Consider the following 18995-nt stretch of genomic DNA (forward strand, 5'->3'; position numbering starts at 1 on the left):
GCTCTGGGACCCGAATTAAGGTAGGGTCTGCCCAACTGCCCTGCCCAGTTGCAGCCCAAGACTTCTCAGGAGCCTAGAAGTGCAAGCTCATGGACAGCTAATTGTGTGTCATTGAGAAACCAGTAAACTGCTTTGATTCTGGAGGGTTTCAAGATATGTGAGGTCAACACTGCTCCCTGTGATAGGGAAGGATCTGGATTAGTGAGAAACTCTGGGGAAGGAGTCCAATCAGCATCCATTCATGGTGCAGGATTAGAGGCTGTGGTTACCCAGGGAGAACATGTTTATGCCCACGATGGCTTTTCCCAGAGGGCACCTTACCCTGTGTTTTGTTGAACTCCAGCCATCAGCAAAGCCCAAAGCAGTTGCTCACTCCCACACCAGAGGGATAAGGTAGAGGGTCAGAAGGGTAAAAGATGGAAAACTTGTGTGTTGAGATAAAGACAGTTTAACAGGGAAAGCAAGAACCATCCAAAGAAGCAAAGAAAAACAAGGAGCAGTCCCTCCTATCAGTACAGGCTGGGGGATGAATGAATTGTGACCAGCCCTGCAGAGAAGGACATGGGGATATCAGTAAATTAAAACTAGATACAAGCCAGCAATGTGCACTTACAGTCCTGGAAAACAAATGTAATCTGGGCTGCCTAAAAAGAACTTATCTTCCTCTGGCAAACCATCTGAAAGTAATTGCGTCGGACCCCAGCCTTGAGGGAAGACAGCAGTACCAGGTGGGTGAATAAAAAACCTAAGAGCAGTGCCTTCCCAGCCTGTCCCCCTGTGTGGCATCCCTTCTCTCCAGCACATTGACTGCCCCACACAGCTTGGTGACAGTGGCAAACTTGCTGAGGGTGCCCTTGGTCCCGTTGTCCATGTTGCTGACAAAGATGCTGAACAGCATCCTCCCAACACTGACCGCTGAGGGGGTACCTGATCATCTCACAGCCAGAAACGTGTTCAAAAGGATGCTGTGAGGGACAGTGAGCTTCACTAAAATCCAGAAAAACTACATCCACTGCCTTCCCTTCATCCTCTAGTTTAGTTGGTGACATCATGAAGGATAGCACACTAATTAAACAGGACTCTCCCTTTGTGAATCTACGCTGGCTGTGCCCGATGATTGCATTATCCTTTAAATGCCTTTCAACAGCACCCAGTAGGATCTTCCCCAAAATTGTTTTTCAGGTACTGAAGTTAGACTAAGAGGTCTGTAGTTCCCTGGGTCATCCTTCATGGCCTTGTAAACTGTGCTAACACTGACTAATGCCATTCAGCATGCACCTCTCCAGACTCCCAGGAGTTTAGTAGGTGATGAGAGGGGTCCTGCTGGGACATCCGCCACCTCCTTCATCCTTCTGGGATGAAACCAGTCTGGGCACAAAAAGCCTACAAATTGTCAACTGGTACAACAGGTCCCTGACAATTTCAGTGTCTGTAAATGGAAAGTCACTTCCCACTGTCATGGTCCTCCCAACTCCCAACTCTGAGGACCAGGCAACACAAGGTTTTTTGTCACTATTAAAAATGGAGGCATAAAAAAATGCCCTTACTTTTTCTTTACCTCTTTTTACCTGGGATACTTTTCAGTGCTCTAAAATGTGTGTGTTGAAAGGGTTTGTTAGTATACAGCCAACTCAGTGATATTACAAGGAAAGAAAAAATTTTCATGTCAGTTTGAAGTAATTCTGACACTTCTTTAATGCATATTATCTTTGCACAGTACTGCAGAAAGTGTATTTGGAAAAGTATTTTAAAAGAAAAAGGAGTTTGAAAATATATTCTGCTAAAAATTAGAAATAAAGATAGACATTGATTTTTTTTTTTTTTTGATAGCCTAAAATGATCTTTTGTCTTTTTAAATGAAGTAGTGGGTAGCTAAGCCACAAAGAATTCCTACTTTAATTTAGTTTCTTAATGAAAATGTCAAAAGAGAGAGCATCCAGTGCCAGTAAAATTAGGAGTTTCAAAATTTTATTTGTTTTTCAGGAAAAAAAAATACTTGAACATGAAAACTGAACTCAAACAGCACTGCTAAAACATTTTTCTAGCAATACAATTAAAATACTTAAAATACACACATGTATGCATATGTTTCTAGAAGGTTCTCTTGACTCAGAATAAAATAGATCTTCCCTTTGTGGTCCCACTGGAAATGGGTAGCTCTGAGGCAAACAAAACCAAGACAAACTCAGATCTCTGCAGTAAGAATTATTTCTCTTCTTAAGCCAGCGGGAAGGGTGACTTCTACTGAAAACAGACCACTTTGATACAGGATTCTTCAGTTCAGTCTTATTTAACATTCAGCCCCGGTGTGGCAGTGACCAAAGGCTGTTCGTGCGTACGGATGGTGTGTTAGTGCCATGCGAATGACAGTCCTCAATGTCTTTGCTAAAGTGGTGGTTCCACTTGGTTTTGAGCTGGTTGGTTGGTTTTTTGTAGATGGCTACAGAGATGTCCAGATCTGCACCAAGACCTGTAAATTGTGTGCTAAAACAGAGTTCCTCCTTTACCCCTTTACCGACCTTTTCCTCCTTTATCCCCCTCATACTTCACACAAACGTACGAAGATTAAATCAGAGCTTGTATTAGAAAATTACAAATTTTCTGTACAAAGAAGTAGAGAATGCTACATCTGAAAAAAAGCCTGGTCTCTGTGTATTGTATGCTGCCAACTTGCAGAAACACTGAAATTTTGCAGGAAAGCAACCCCATTTTGCAGAAGGCTTAGATTAGATCCAAATCAGCAGAAGGAAAGTATCATTTCACCTCAGATCTAACAGATGAAGACTCAGGCCCATTCTGACCCTACCAAAACACTCTACCCACACCTCTTTCTCAGCTGGCTTTCACACTGAGACTGTGCCGAATGAGGAAAACATTATTACTCCTGTTTTCTTATGATTTAACTCTTCTCTCCACTGCTGTACTGGAGGATGATTCTTCTTGGCAAAACCAGCAGGAGGCACACTCTGAGATATTTAAAATCTTTTTTGAAAGACTAAAGGTGTTCCCTCCAGAGAGATGAATGTGGGAGTTGGATGAAAAGAGAGCCTTCAGACCTCTCACAACCACAGTGCAGGAGCACTTTCCCCCAGTGTTAGTAAAGTACTGGGGAGAAAATACAAGAAATTACATCTCATTTTGGTGCATTACCGCAGCACCTGGGCATCCAGTAGTGTTTACACAAGCATTATTTAGTTTTATCACAACTGTCTTCTCTAAGTAAACAATTTAAAACACTTGAAAGCACAGAGAATCTAGCTCAATGAGTTTGTTCATCTGTAATGGGAAGTGCCCGAGGTACTAATAACTTGCAAATTCTAATGCTGCAAGCAATAGGCCTTGAAATGTCCTTACAGACAACCTCATGTTTGAGTTTGGATAGACAGACTAGAACACCTGAACTGCCAGCTGGGTACTAGTGCCATTCCTCTGGGACAGAAGGTGAGCCCAATGTGCCTTAATGTTCTTATCAGCAATCAGGGCAAGAGGATGGAATATGCCCTCAGGGCTTGCTGTCATTACAAACAAGGAGGGTATGAAGCAGAGGATGAGGAAAGATTAAGTGGCAGGCAGAGTCAGCCTTCTTAGGGACTGTGAGGTGCTGCAGAAAGCACCAGCATGAACTTCACAAAGATCGAGATGTGTCTGGGCTTATCCAACCCATGGAGTGACTGCAGCAATTAAGACTGGGCACCAACAGGCTGGGGATTACCTTTGCCAGAAAAGAAACTAGAGTCCCGAGCTGAGTATCTTCCATCAGCATTTTGTGGCTTTGTGATGATGAAGACCAGCCATGTGTTGAGGAACACATTCAGTGCAGGTAGCTCAAGGTGCAGTTGCAATGAGAGCTGCAGGCCGAGCTCTGGATGGGAGCCTGAGGCAGGAGACCAGGAACTGCCAACCCTTGGCTCAGGAAGGGGCACAGGGACCTGTGGAACCAGCCTGGGGACTGGACACTGAGACACAGCAGGAGCCAAAGACTCAGTTGGAAGACCCCAGACTTTCTGGGGTACAAACTGTGAGGGTATAAAAGCCCAGGTAATCCTTTGGTAGGGTTTCTCCTCGAGGCACCAGCTCGAACCCTTACTCTCTTGCTTCACCAGGATTAAATTACTTGTAACCAGAGACCTGGCTGAAGCCATCGTGAGCGACAGGCAAGTGCCATTCCGAATGAATGAGCAATGACTGCCCTGCCCTCCACCAGTCAGTCAGGTCTTGTGTTCAGATCCCTGCATCCAGACTGGTGGAGATGCGTGTCATGGGACACCCAGTGCAGTGCCACAACCGATCAGGAGCTCTGAGGAGAGCTCTGACAGAGCCTGGTGAGCTCTCACTGCCCATGGCCCTTTTGGGGAGGGAGTGTCAGTCTGTGCTGGACTGTACCTACATCCACAGCAGATCTCCACGGTGATCTGTCCATCTCCTGGCAGTTCTTTTTTGAGGTAATTCCTGCACAGAAAAAACATGTCTTTGGAGAGTGTACAAAACACCATATAAAATAGTTCACCCTCTATTGCTATTATGTGCACATGGTGTCTCTTCAAAATTGAGGATTCAGGGAGATCTGCATGTAAAGGAATGTTCGTCTTCAGACTGTGTGTTGTTGTAACTATTTGAATTGATTGTTGTGGGATAAACTTTAAATACCAAGAGCAGGTTCTGCAGAAAGTTTAGGTCAGCTGGAAACACTGCTTTATTTTTTGTACGTATGAGATTTCCTCTGGACTAGTACTTGCTTGTAATGGTGATAATTCTATGTATATTAAAAAAACCCAACCTTGTAAACATGAAAATGCTTGAAAGTTCTGTTATGGTCTTCAGGATATAGAAGGTTAGACCCACTGAATCTGCAGAAAATTTTGGCACTTAATGAACTGCAATAAAGATATAAAATTACTGGGCATATTGGTTCTTGTACAATGTGTAGATGATCTGTCAATGGCTAATTGTGACAAGGGTGTTTACAATTGTGACAGTATGCATTTATGTATTGCCAAAAGAGGGAACAGCCTGCATCTCCATCCAAACTTCAGCTGTGCCAGAGAAGAAGTTAAATATTTACACTTTACTTTCGAAAGCGGTGCTGAACGACAGGTCAAAAAATAATAGAGGCCATAATTAGGCTCCCACATCCAGTCACAAAAAGCATGTACCAGGTGTGCTCAGAGCTGTGGGATTTTGTTGGCCATTGATTCCTGCAGTAGAGGAATTGACTAAGCCTCTGACTGAGGAAATGAGGAACAAAGACATAATGTCTATTTCACAGGCCCTGGAGAAAGAATAAATTTACACAGCAATAAAAGGAGCTCTGGTGTCTGCCTGCTCCTGGTCTTGGGCTCCTAGGTTATACAAAACCCTTCAATCTGTATGCACATGAATGTAAAGGAATAACCAGTGGAGTGGTAAAGCATAATTCAGGACCCCATCAGAGACCATTTGCATATTACTCAGTTAAATTAGCTTCACTTGCAGCAGGAGCACCAGCCTAAAAGTCAATGGCAACAATAGCAAAAATATTAGAAATTTGTTGTTCCCCTTATCCTGAAACAGTTCATATCCTACATGATGAGGAGAGAGTGCTGACAGTCTGCAGCCCAAGCACTAATACTGCAATGGGCACATAGATATGAGCTGATCTTCACAATGGCAGATAATATTAAAGAGATGTAACAACTTGAATCCAACGAGCCTAATGCTTCTACCTGATAATTGAGAATGTGCTGTTGTGGCTCTGGTTGGCCAGAGTGAATGGCCAAATTTGAGAGACCCTGAGACCATGTATGAGAAGGACTACTCAAGAGAAGAAACAGTGGGAAAAGTGGGAGGCAACACAAGATTGTGATGGAATGTGGTCTACAGAGGGAAGCCAACTCTTCCAAAGAGATATTTAATCTGTGTGGTTAGAAGGTTTCACAATAAAGTAGGTGGAGAGGCAGAGGCAACAGCTAGCTAAATAAAAAAAGAAAAAAAAAATGGGCAGCTCCAGGAATTTATACCACTACAAGAAGGATCACAGACAGCTTCCCAGCCTACCAGAAGTTCTCAAGTATCAGACCAAACTCAGAGATAGGATGATTAACTATGAGCCTACTTCCCTTTTCAGTGACTACAAATAGACTCTGGACGCATACGGCTGTGTGTAAGCATTTGCCAGTGACAGCAGATCAACTACCAGGCTGGGCAGAAGCCTTTTCAATAAAAAGGGCTGGCACAAGAGGAGCACAAAAGGCCTTGGCTTAAAAAAGTTAAACCTAGATACAGCGTTCTACAGAGTCTATTGAATCAGACAGGGGGGCTCATTTTACAGCTAATATAAACAATTGGCTGTGTAAGACCTTGAGAATACAGAGAAAATTACATCTAGCTGTATCACCCACAATCTTCAGGAGAAGTAGAGGGGATGGACAGGACACAAAAATATGCACATGAGCTTATCTGAAATGGCCACAAACCTTAAATTTGGCACTGTGGAATGTTTGGAATGGTCCGTCACAAGCCAAAGCACTGGCAGAAAGTTTCTTTGGAAGCCACTCAGCTACGTCAAGAACTTATATTCCAGCTAAGACCAGTTTTCTGAATGGAAAAGAATGCCTGACCCAGTATTTTCTATATAAAACACAGAAAGGGTTAGAGGAATGGAGAAAGTATCCACAATAGTATCAGCCCAGCCCACTTGAAATAGAAGTAAATGATACACAACCTGCAGATGTAGTGCTAAGCAAGATATTCTCACAAAAAGTAAAATTAGAATCTAAATGGGAGGGACTATATGCTGTCTTTCTGTGTCCTTATTTTGCTGTTAAAATTTTTGTTAGAAAAACTGGATACACCAGTCTCATATCCAACAAGTAGTGAAAGATTAAGAAGTTGGACAATAAATGAGTTTCGAGAATCTTTCGTGGTCTTGTCTTGATAATAATTTCTACCCAAGGACAACAGTGTTAGCCTTAATTCTGTTACTTGTAATAATGTTGTAAGTAAGAGCAGTGTAAAATGCTGTGAAAGCTTTCTTTTCCCCTTTTAATATGTTAGCAGATATGCTCAATCCTAAAAAACGGATGAACATTCTGTGAAGGTAGCTCGGGGTGCAGCTGCAGTGGGAGCTGCTGGTTGAGTCTGGCTGGGAGCCTGAGGCAAGAGGCCAGGAACTGCCAATGTTTGGCACAGCAAAGGACACTGGGGCCTGTGACCCAGCCAGGTGACTGGACACTGAGGCACTGCAGGAGCTGAGGACCCCGCAGGAAGACTCCAGACTGAGTGTCTAAAAGTCCAGGTAATCCTTTGTTCAAGATTCCTACCTGAGGCACCGGCTGGAGCTGTTACCCTGTTACTGAACCATAAATAAATCTTTTCAGGGATCCAGAGGTCTGAGATTCTGGTACTGGAAACCTGGGGTTGAACTGTTCAGGAAGCCTTGTCTGACTGTGTGAGTGCAGGGTGTGTAGGGGTCAGGCAGGGACCCTTTGGCTCATTGGAGAGACGCCTGTGAAGGGGCCTCAGTCCCAGCAGTTACAGTCTCTGGTGGTGTGACTGACAGAGTGCTCCTGAATGGTCACATGGGAATGTTTACTGAACACACACATTCCTCTGGACAGGGCACACACAGACTCCATGAGCCAAACCCTCCTGCAGAAGCTGCAAACATAGTAGTGGAGCTGAAGCTTAGCTTTTCAAAGCACACAGGCAAAGAACTGGAATTGTTCAGCCTCTGTCAGAGAACTCAGCACTGTTTACAGCTCCTGTATGGGCGCAGATTGAGAAGATGAGATTAAAACTCCCCTTGAAAAGGCACAGTGAAACAACATGGCTCCAGTTGTAATGAGAAAAATGTTGACTGACAGTAGGAAAACCTTTCTTTCTGAGTTTGGTCAAACACCAGAGCAGGTGAAACTGCATCAAAGAGTATGTGAAACTCTTATTTTATTAAAGCAGGCATTAGCACTTTTCTTTGCGTGGGTAGAAAAAGAGCAAACAATCTACAGATATCCATAATGATAATCCCTAAGATTCCACGACTGTAGCCTGAGGTCTGCAGGAAACACTTTCCAAGAAAAAAACCTGACTTTTCTATGTACAAAAGGCACTTTCTAAGTCATTGGTTTTGTTAGCAGTGTCTTTGCAGGCATGAAATTCTGCCTGATGCATGAATTTCAGCAAGACTGCCCTTGTTCCTCAATACTCCACATTCTTATGTACTAATGCATAATCTGACTCCCACATGTTGCACCAAAATGCTTGGTTTTTAAATATCTATTTTTTCACATCTTGTGTGTGTGCACATGTGTTGTGTGTGTGGGAACACTCTGCATTGCTTTTATTCACAGGAAGAACAAAGCATATTAAAAAGCTAGTATGAATTTGGTTGAATGTAGGTAAGGGTTACAGCCAGCGAAGGTAAGTGTGCAAGCTCGGTAAGAGCATGAGCACTCTGTTTTGATTTCTATAAAAGAGACCATTCAGAGCACAAAATTCTACATGAAAAATAGAAAGTGACAGAACATACCCTGAAGACAATTTTCCCCCCACATTTTTGTATCAGGGAAGTGTTTTGTTCAGCCATGGTACTGAAGCCCACCCCACACCGACGCTGCTGAAATTCCGCAAATTAGTCAGTTTTCCAGCCCGGGCCCCGGGCGGAGGCAGCTCCCAGGGCACCGGCTCTCCCTGTGCAGGGCACAGCTCCTGCCGGCACTGACTGCCTGACAGCCCCGCTGCGGGCCCCCGCTCCGGCGGCGAGTGACCAGGCCAAGAGGGGCGGCGGGGCCCCGGCCACGGGCACGGCCACAGCCACGGGCATGGCCACGGCCACGGGCACAGTCGCGCTCGCCTGCCCGAAGAGCGGTCGCGCCGCCCGCTGCGCACACCCTCCACATGCCTGCCCCGCATCCGCCTCTCCCTGCCCCCGCCTGCCCCGTATCCGCCTCTCCCTCAGCTGCCGGCTCCGCATCCTTCTGCTCCCCAGCCTCCGGGCCGCCTCCGGCATGGCGCAGGGCGAGCCGCGGGCCGCAGCGCCGGGGGCGCTGCTGTGCGGGGTCCATGCCGGGCGGCCGCTGGAGCTGTTCTGCGAGGACTGCGGGTGCTGCGTGTGCGCTCTCTGCCCGGCCCTGGGCGCGCACCGCGGGCACCGCGCCTGCCTCCTGCCGCAGGCCGTCCGCCGGACGCAGGTGAGTGCCGGGCGCCGCGGAGCCCCGCCGGCCCGGGGCCGCTGTGCCGCGGAGAGGGGGTGAAACCGGGAGCTGAGACAGGATCTTCCTGATTTCATGTCTTTGCCGGTTGTCCCCTCCTTTCTGAAACGCGTGCCGCTGGGTTTTCTTTGGCTAGAGTGTGATGGTGGTATCTGTGAGTATTAGTGCAGTGCCACAGTACTAAGCCGATCTTCAGCCTTTAGCCTTGCTTTGCTTGCCTTATAAACACCTTGTGAAGTTCAAGGTTTGTAGACTGTGTTAACTAAGAACAAAGTTTCTGTACTTTCTGTGCTTCAGCAAGTGCTTTGTAGACCCCATACAGACAGGGTCAGCCTGATGCCACTGCACAAGGATGTGGGCCATGTACGAAAAGGAAAGAGTCAATCAGTCACACCCAGGCGTCCACAAAGCAGGTGTATAAATCAAGGGGCAAGGAGGAAGTGACTTTCACTGTTAGATCACATGCAGCAGCATTTTATCCTCAGACCTTGTATGTAGAAATCAGAGGAGTGTGGCAGTCCCAGGAAGTTTGTTTTTATTGACAGGCAAGAAGAACCTTTGACCAAAACACAGATGCCTCAGGGGAGGGGGAAAGGTCATTTCTGTTTACCCCCTGGCCCCACCGTTGTAGCTGGTTAGATCACAATGACTGCCCATGCACACAGTCCTCTGATAACTCCGCTGGGATGTTGTGGGTGTACCCCAGCAGGCAACTAAGCACAGCACAGGTGCCTGCTTACTCCCCTTCCTTCCAGTGGGACAGAGAAAGAGAAACACTAAAACCAAGAAAATTCATGGACTGAGATAAAAATAGGTTTAATAGAAGAAGAAGTGGAGGGAAGAGAAAAAGAACAAAAGTGATGCAAAGGTGGACACTCACCATACAGTTCCTGAGCAAAAGACAGCTAGCCCACCTAAACAGCTCTCTTCCAGTTTGCAGAAATGATGTTATATGGTATGGATTACCTCTGATTAGTTATCTCCTGCTTGTGTCCCCTTCTAGTCTTCTGTGCACTCACAGTATAGTCACATCTGAAACACAGCACCACAAGGGTTGCTATGAGGAAAATTAATTCCATCCCAGCCACAGCCAGCCCAGGGGTTCTTTCCTAAGATTTTTTCTTTCATCCCAGTATAGCTGTCCACCAAACACCCTCAGGAAGCTTTGCAAGCTTGACAATACTCCTGCTTGTGCTGTTTTACTTGGAAAGTGTGCCAGGAGGATTACTAAGGCCTGCACAGACCTGGGAGACTTAAAATACTGTAATACAGAGGTTTGATGTTCAGAAGCTTCTCTTTCTTTTTTTTTTTTTTTCTCCAACTTCAGAAAGTTTCTTCCCACTCCTTTTGTGATATAGGAGTGCTATTAGGAGGTTTCCTGCAGAAAACACTAGGAAGAAGCAATCCCTACAGAACTTCCTGCTTGGAAGTTCACACAGATTGTGAGCCAGTACACAGGTCATGATAAACTCTTGGAGCATTCTGTTACACTTGATGTTAGAGAGCATTACAAGGGCAGAGGGCTGTGCACTAGGCTGCTGCAAACAGCAGCACAAAGGTAAAACTGTTTAAGACGTCTGAGCAGCGCAGAGGACTGCACCTGCCTGCTGGTGTGCTTCCACCCAAAGTGTCCCTCTTGCAGGTGGGAACTCGCTATAGTGATTGCATTCCCTTCACGACAGGAGGGCAGTGGGTAGGTGATGCACGTATTGTGCAGTGGCAACCTGATCTGAGGCGAAGTGCACAAATCTACAAACTGTGCTGATCCCTTGGGGTCTGATGGACAGAGGGAAGCATGTGCTGTTGATAAAGACTTGTTTCTGCTAAATCAGGAAGTGAGCGGGGTAGAAACTTGTACTCCTGCGTGACCCTCTGTCCCTAGGAGGTATGTACTGACATCTACTGGCTTAGGGCTGCAGAGATTTTAGGCACAAGCTATCAATAGTTTTAGCCTAAGAGATGGTATTTTGACTAGTGATTTTGTTTGCTGTGACCAATCATTCAGTACAGCCCTTGTAGTGTGACATCAGGCAGGCAGCACTTCTTGCACTGAGAATCTTCCACAGGTCTTTCAGTAGATCCTAGTTCTGAGTGCTAAGAAGACATGAAAACCATTGTGCGAGATCCATCAGCTGCTTCATCCCTGGAGCAGAGGTTTAAAATCATCAAAAAGGATGTTCCCTGTGCTCCTGAATGCAGCACAGAGGATCAGAATTCTTTGCACTTGATATGCGTCCTGTGAGCTTGACTGGAGCTCTGAGTGTCATCTCAGAAATCCTTGATTTTACAGTGTTTTCACTTGAATGAGTTAAAGCACCCAGGCAATCCCTAAAGGAAGATTTTCAGAGTTGATTCCTCAGGATGAAGAGGAATGGGATGCTGGCACAGTCTTCAATTGGTAGGAAGCAGGTCTTCCAATGTACCTCTGTAAAGAAAGCAATGCTTAACCAGAAATGCTTGGGATTAATATAAGTATTTGCATACGGTCACTGTTGTGAGTGCACAAAGTGATGTGTGCTCCTAGCAAAGAAGGAAGATTGGGTTTTTTGCTGTGGTCTTTGTCAGTCTTTGAGGAAAGGAATGAAGTCTAGGCTGCAAAATAAACTAAGGAAGGCTGGTACCTGGTAGAATTCCTGAATCCTCTAGTGGTGCAGAACTCTTCTGGTTCTTCAGGGACAAGACTAGAAAACTGTGTCTGGAATAAATAGCATGAATGTGTTGCTCTCTGCAAGAACATTTACCTGCTTGCATGGATGTATCTTTGCCAAGGGCCTTCCAGATGCAGAGTCTCTGGCTTTTGCTGGGAGCCTATTTTCTTCTGGTTCTGTCACACTCAAATGACTAACTGCAGGTGTTGTCTAAGGAGACACATCAGAAGTGCAAACCGTTGCTCAGGAAGCAACACTTCATGCTCTGTTTGTGCATGCTGCAGAGTTTAAATGCTGTGCTGCCCTGGGGCTGTTGCAGTGACCTGGCACATGTGCCTGCAGGTGTTCTTGACTGGGTCTCCCCTGCAGAAGAGGACACTGATAGCAGCTACAGCTTGTACTAGCTTACCTGGTATTTACTGAGGGCCTGTTTTAGCACCAGTGCACTGAGAGAGCACTGTGGGGCAGCATTGCCTGCATCCTTCATGTTACTAATGACAAAAAATGCGTTAGCAGGCGCACCAAGACTGTTCCACCTGCTGGGCAGAGGGCAGCCAATTTCAGAGGGCTGCAGGTGAGAAACTGGAGTGAGATATAAGCAGAACATTAATTAAGCTGTGCTGGGCACACCATAATCTGAGAAGTGTCACAGATACTGTGACTGATTACCAGCCATGCTTACACTATTAGCTGTTGAAGACATTCAGACTACAGCATCACTGTGGCAATAGTGGGGTATCTGATTGGTCGTTTGTACACTGGGAAGCATCCTCAACATTCACTGGACTTTTAGTCTAAATGGAGCCTTTCACTTATCCTCTAAATAAAAGTACTTCGTTGCCCTTCAGCTGCAAAATGCATTAGCACGTAATTGAAATATGCAGCACCATAGATTTAAAGACGAGTCTGTTTTTTTCACGTTGGGTTTCCCTGTGCCTTAAGAAGGTGGTGCTAATTTGCCCAGCTGTCCAGACCTTACCAGTATAACCACAAGATGAAATGCTGAAATCCTTATGGTTCATCACTATAGTGGCCTTAAAAAGCCTCATAAAAGGCCATTAATTTAAGAGTTTCACCTTCCAATTCAGAATATTCTGATTCTGAAACAGAGTATTTCAGTACCCCCTATATGGAAATCAAGCTGGATAGTTGTTTCTGGTTTTTACAGATGTTATTATGAAACAGTGTTTTATTTTGTTTTGTTGTTATATAGGAACTCATGGCATTGTGCTTGAAGAATCTAGAAGAGAGAAAAGCGGAAGAAGATGGCAACAGAAGAAGCATAGAGCAGGCTGTAAATCATGTGAAGGTAAAGTGTAGTTTGGCTCTCCACTGGATGGTCATTTTCCAAGGGGAGACGTTTTGTTTTCTCTGTAGCTGTTCAAAGACCCAGCCATCTATTGGGTGGCTACTCTACTTCTCAGGAGGAGAGTGTATTCCCTGTATTCATCACAATATATTACACTACCAAAGAGAGGGAAGAGGGAGAGTCTCCAAAGACCTGGTCCTCATTCCTTGATCAGCTGAACATCTCTGGAAGACCAAGGGTGAAATTTTTATGCAGAGGAATAGTAAGTAGCCCCACATGCCTATGTTATTCTGGGTACACTTATGTATCTTGTATGATATGCACTGAACTGCATTATTGAATTTTCTGGATTCAGAGTTGAGTAAACACAAGAACAGTTCTGTTGATTCCGTCTTAAGAATGGGAATGTATGCTAAGCTGCACCTCATTTATAGAGCATGAAATCACTTCTGCTCTAAGGAGCATCGCTAGGCACTTCTGTTACAGAAATGTCGGTAAGAGCTTGAGGGAGCTTTAGAGACTTGGTCTGATGCCACTTTCTTTTGGAGGCTTTCTCTTCCTACCAGTTACTTGTCTCTAGCTTGCTTTAAAAGCAGTCAAAATCTTGCTACTGAAGGGCAAGGTCTGCTTCTTGTTGCAATTGGTACCCTGTTAATTCTATCTGAAAACAGATTTTTTGACATAAATAGGCATCTTGGAATCTTCTCTCACTCTTTTCCATCCAGACATCAGCAGGTAGATCATATCTGTGCTCCCTTAAGGGGTAGAGACATGTTTCTGAAGAGATGGAGAAAATCAGTAAAATTCAACCAAAACATAGCACTGAAAGTCACAAAGAGAAATGTCTGAAATGTTTATGGTCTGTTGAGCAGGAGGGAGACATTCTTCTCCTTTATCCATAGGCACATGCTGATATGATCAAACGGCAGCTGTCAGAAAAAATGACTGAGCTTCAGTTACTTCTTCGGGAAGAAGAGAGTCTGGCAAAAATCTTCATTGATGAAAAGACTCAGCAAGCCCTGGGAGCACATGATCAGCAATTGAGGTCCTGTCAAGAACAGCTTGAAGCCCTCGAGACCTTCACACGTCGAATCAGACAAATACAACAGGACAGTGATCCTATTCATTTGCTGGAGGTGGTATTGTATGGTCTCTTTCTACCTCTTACCCTGACAGTCCTTGGTAAATTTCTCTGGTGATGTCTTCTATAGATCCTTCTGTATGTAAGCAGCATCTTCCTAAGTGCTTTTTAATTTGCTTGGTGTTGGTGTTTTGGTGAACAAATTTGGTTCCTGATTTTTGAGCTATTAGGTCTTCCTGCTATGGCATTGATTTCAGGTCTGTATGAAATTCATGATAGTTTTTAGCATAGATGGAAAAGACAGATACATGCCTCTTAATCTTGAAGACAAATGTTGTATCAAGTCTTTCTTTGTCCAGTGTAATATGAAGAGATGAGAAAAGCCAGCCCTCAGGAAACCTCAGGAGGGAAGTTAAAATATGTAATTTCCTTAATTGCAAGAAATCCTTAAGCCTTCCTTAATTGTAAAAAATCACCTTAAGCCTTCACTTCACTGGAGGTAGCAATACTGTTCTTTTTGCCTATAGATGATGATCTTCACCTTCCTTGGAAAGATTGTGTTGTCATGTGCTCATGCCCTGACACAAGACAAAATCACAAGACATCATCCTGCAGTTTCTTACAGGATGGTGCCTCTGGAGCATTTTTGCATCCTTGCAATGTGTCAGACTGGAGTTTCCATTGCTGTGATATGGCCCTAGCCACATTCTGCTGTGTGTGCTAGCAACACACCTGCACACAGGAGCTTCTCTTTGTGATTTTGTGGAGATTTTCTTGTGGGGAGGTTGGATTTGATTCTTCAGATTTTTTGTAAAATGTAATAGTTTGATTTTGCCATTGATGGGATTTCCCACAAAGGGTCCTGGCCAGGCTAAACTCATTTCCATCCTGGAGGTATCTCTTTAACCATGGCTGTTGGGTTCTCCATGTCTGGGGTGGCTCCACTGGCAGGAGGAGGTAATGGGCATGCTAATGAGCTAAAAGGCAGGCTGATCTCAGCAAAGTTTGCCTGTTATGGCCCATAGGTTTACCTAGTGTCCTTGTTCTGTGGTGTATGGGAGAAGGGACGGAAGAGTCCTTTCCTGTCACAGTCTCTGCTAATTGTAGTGTTTGGCTTTCTGCCCTCAGAAATACACAGAAATTGAAAAGGAAATTAAGGAATTCAGGCACCCATTAGAAAAGTGGCATCCAATACCGCTCTCGTTTGAACACTTACTTAACCATTATAAACACTTCATCAGAGCTCTTCAGTCCATTCTACAGAAACCATTGGAAGCCCGGCTTAAAGAAGGTACCTGGGAGAGTGCTCTGAATTTTGCTTTCTTCTGCTCTCTTTGTAAAGAAAGTGTACTTTTTAAGTAAGAAGAGGGCTTTTTACCAAATCATCTGGAGAAACAACACTGTTTCAGGCATGGGTCTCACTGTTACACCCATACTGCCTTCTGACAGCATGGGTGTAATGCTGTTATAGCAGCAGTGATTTAGGAACATAAGAGATTTCTCTTCCAATTCTGAAAGTGACCTTTGGTTTGTCTGCTGGCTTTTTTCCTCCCTCAGTTCCACCAGGTATTTCAATACAATTTAATGTAGACCATCACACCTATAGAATATATCTGTCTTCTCAGTTACTTACAATTGGGTCTAAGTGCTCTGGCATTCGGGTACCTCTGAAATTTGAAAGCTTTTCTAAATTAATGTACCTGGTGATTTGGCTCAGTCTGAAAAAAAAAGATGATTTTTAGTACTGCAAAGCTGAGCTGACATGTTCTATTTAGAAATCCTTTTGTCTTTGAGCTGTTATTCCATCCTTAAATGACCTTTGGCATTTTTAAGACAAGGAGTTTTTCCTAATGGGCAACAGAGCCACAAAGTTAAATGACCATGGGAAAATCTTGCTGCTCTTTGAGTGAGCAGGCAGCACTAGCCATCACATTTCACCCAGCTGCCTTTTAATCCCTTATCAGAGAAATGCCACCAAAAAGAAAGTAGCAGGTTGCTGGGGCAGATGGTCAGATCTGATCTGAAAGACTACTGCAGAATGTGTGTAAGACTGCTAGAAAGCATTGTGGAGGGCTCTGCAGCAAGCACCTACAGCTATCTTCAGCTGCCTGACTATTTTTATCTGATAAGGACTACTTTTAAAGGAATCAGGTCTGATTACTTGGTGTTGTGCTCAATTATGTATTTCTGCGACAACACCAGTCCAGCATCTCTATGCTATACAAAGAGAAAGCATACTCTGAAAGCATACAGAGTAGGCCCTCTCCAGAAAAAGTAACACAGTTTGTCCATGAAGTTGCAAAATGATTGTTAAAAAACTGGCAGACTCCCTAAGCTCTCCCTTTCCATCTTTGCCCAGATGTTTTCAGTAGCCTTAATCCCAATGCAAAGAAGGAGCCTGGGACAGTGCTGAAAACCATGACTCCTGTTGATCGGTTGCTTTTCTTAAAACGTAAGTATGATTATGTTGGAGTCCTAGAATCTCCTGAGCTGGAATGGACCCACAAAAATTACTAGGGTCCAACTCCTGGGCCTGCACGGACTATGTATCTGAGACCGTTGTCAAAGGACTTCTTGAGCTCTGTCAGGCTTGGTGTTGTGATCACTTCCCTGGGGAGCCTGTTCCAGTGCTGAAACACCCTCTGGAGAACCTTTTCCTAATATCTAAACCTTGCTTGACAGAACTTTCAGGCCATTCCCTCATTTCGCCACAGAGATCAGTGCCTGCCCCTTCTCTCCCGGTCACAAGGAAGCTGTAACAATGTGTGGAGGCATCAGTGTTGGTGCCGGGCTGTGATTCCTGTGGCATGCCTTTTACAGTGTCTCTGGAGCTGTAGGCTCTGTGGCTCTCTGAATCCTGACCTTAACCCAAATGGCAGCTCACTGCTGTGGCAGAGGTGCCCTAGGTTAGAAAGGTGTGGGGACAGCAGTGTTGGTTCACTGCTTTATGCACTTGGCATACATTTTCCAGCCTGACTGAGCCTGGAGCTGTAGGCTCTGTGGCTAGCTGAATCCTATCCCTTCCTAACGTAGAGTTAGCAATGTTGGGGCCCTGCCTTGTTCTGACTGGATTGCCTTTTCCAGACCCAGTGTCCTTGGACCTGCAGGCTTTCTGGCTGAGCCCTAACTCTAGATGTAAAGCAACCTTGGTGCTGTGGCTGAGGTCCCCATCACCATACTTGGCCCAGATCACAAAGGTGCAAAGGCAGCAATGTTAGTGCCCTGCTGTGACGCCCTTGGCATGCCTTTTCCAGCCCGCTTTCCTGGGACTGCAGGCTTTCTGACTGTCCCAAAACACTTCCAACTGTGGGCTCCTTTGCAGGTGTTTTATAACTTGGACTTCTTCCAAGAGTCAAGAGAATGTAGCAAGTATGTTTATGGCTTTTACTGCAGATGCAAGGCAACCAACCTGGGAATACGACAGCATTCACCCGAGACTGAAATTGTCAGATGACCGTCTTGAAGTAAGCTGTAGCTGGAGGAAAATACTTTACCCGTGTAGTCCCCAGAGATTTGATAAATTATGGCAAGTGCTAAGCAGAGACGCATTCCTTTCTGGGAGCCATTACTGGGAAGTTGACGTGCTTCGTGCTGGAGCAGGATGGTGGATTGGCGCAGCCTACCCTACCATTGGCAGGAAAGGAGACTCTGAAGCCTGTCGACTGGGCTGGAATAGAGCATCTTGGTGCCTTAAGAAGTTTGATTTTGAATACTGGGCATTTCACAAGGGAGAGAGAATCCCCATCCTGGTAGAAGATGATCCTGATTGCATTGGCGTTTTTCTAGATTATGAAGCAGGAATCCTTTCATTCTACAATGTTAACGATGGCATGGCTCATTTGCACACCTTCTGCTGCAAGTTCACAGAACCAGTTTATCCAGCCCTGAGACTCTGGGAAGGGTCCATTAGAACATGCAAACTAACATAACAAACAAAGCCTACTATTTCATACGTTTTCTGCTAATGCCACTTCAGCAGTTATCTACATGAATTCATCTCTATTGTATCTAAGTTGTAATTATGATGCTTTTAGAAGGTAACATAAGTTTAGGAAAACCAACTGTGATTTTTAATGTGTATTTTTTTTTTTTTCAATGAGAGAAGGTGACCGGACTTTTATAAATGATGTTGATATACCACTCAAAATGCAGTATGTACTATTGTTGTACTTTTTTCAACTTGTAGGTTCAAGAAAATTAACTGTATTTTTTTAATGTATATGTGTCTTTCAATGGGGAAAGATGATTTGACTTAAAAATGGTGTTGCTGTACCACCTGAAGTGCTGTATGTAGTATCTTTCAACTCGCAAAATGGAAGAAGTCAGGTTGAAAGAAACATACTGCAACTCAGACTGGAACATGGATACTGACTTTCTGAAAATTTGTTTAATGAACTCCCTCCCCTCATCAGCCTGGAGAGGCTACAATTGTGTATGGCAACAGGTTTAGTTTGGTTCAAACTTCAAGATTTTATACTGCATATTGTTATCTTTGACAAGGTCAGATTTGGATAATAAATGCACTAAGTGAATTAGCTCATATTTAAGTGTCAATTTGAAAAAAATCAAAGTCTGGCACTGACTTTTGGAAAGGTCCCTTCTGAAACTGGAGCTTCTGTGGCCACATTTAATAGTCACTAGCTGGTCTTATATGTGACAGAACTCTGAATTGGACTTCTGGGTGGGTGACCCTATTCTTTCCATTGAGTGGAAACATGAGAAAAAGCTGTGAACAACCCCTAACAGAGGATGAAGTATCTCCAGGGCTCACA

At 44.6% G+C, this 18995-nt stretch overlaps 2 protein-coding genes across 6 annotated transcripts in view; one reads left to right on the top strand and one right to left on the bottom strand.

Annotated features, from left to right (window-relative positions):
• The window catches only part of NANS (N-acetylneuraminate synthase), a 32512-nt gene that overhangs the window by 3660 nt on the left and 9857 nt on the right, over positions 1-18995 (bottom strand). Inside the window, exons 6-7 of one of the 5 annotated variants that reach the window (XR_009485083.1) lie at positions 10152-10217; positions 4388-4449 (exon numbers count right to left, since the gene is read on the bottom strand). Coding sequence is in view for 1 of the 5 variants with exons in the window: in XM_059836662.1 (XP_059692645.1) it covers positions 10212-10217 (6 nt within the window). In the remaining 4 variants the exon portion in view is untranslated. Of the gene's footprint in view, positions 1-1951; positions 10218-18995 lie in introns of those variants that run through there. The other 4 variants (XR_009485082.1, XR_009485081.1, XR_009485084.1 and 1 more) reach the window with 4 other exon arrangements.
• Positions 8781-18763, top strand: TRIM14 (tripartite motif containing 14). Its single transcript, XM_059836660.1, has 6 exons — positions 8781-9164; positions 13047-13142; positions 14045-14278; positions 15352-15514; positions 16583-16675; positions 17617-18763. Exons 1-6 carry the CDS (start codon positions 8796-8798, stop codon positions 18150-18152), a joined length of 1491 nt encoding a protein of 496 aa, XP_059692643.1. The 5' UTR covers positions 8781-8795; the 3' UTR covers positions 18153-18763.

This window comes from Haemorhous mexicanus, chromosome Z (assembly GCF_027477595.1).
Source record: "Haemorhous mexicanus isolate bHaeMex1 chromosome Z, bHaeMex1.pri, whole genome shotgun sequence".
Lineage (NCBI taxonomy): Eukaryota > Metazoa > Chordata > Aves > Passeriformes > Fringillidae > Haemorhous > Haemorhous mexicanus.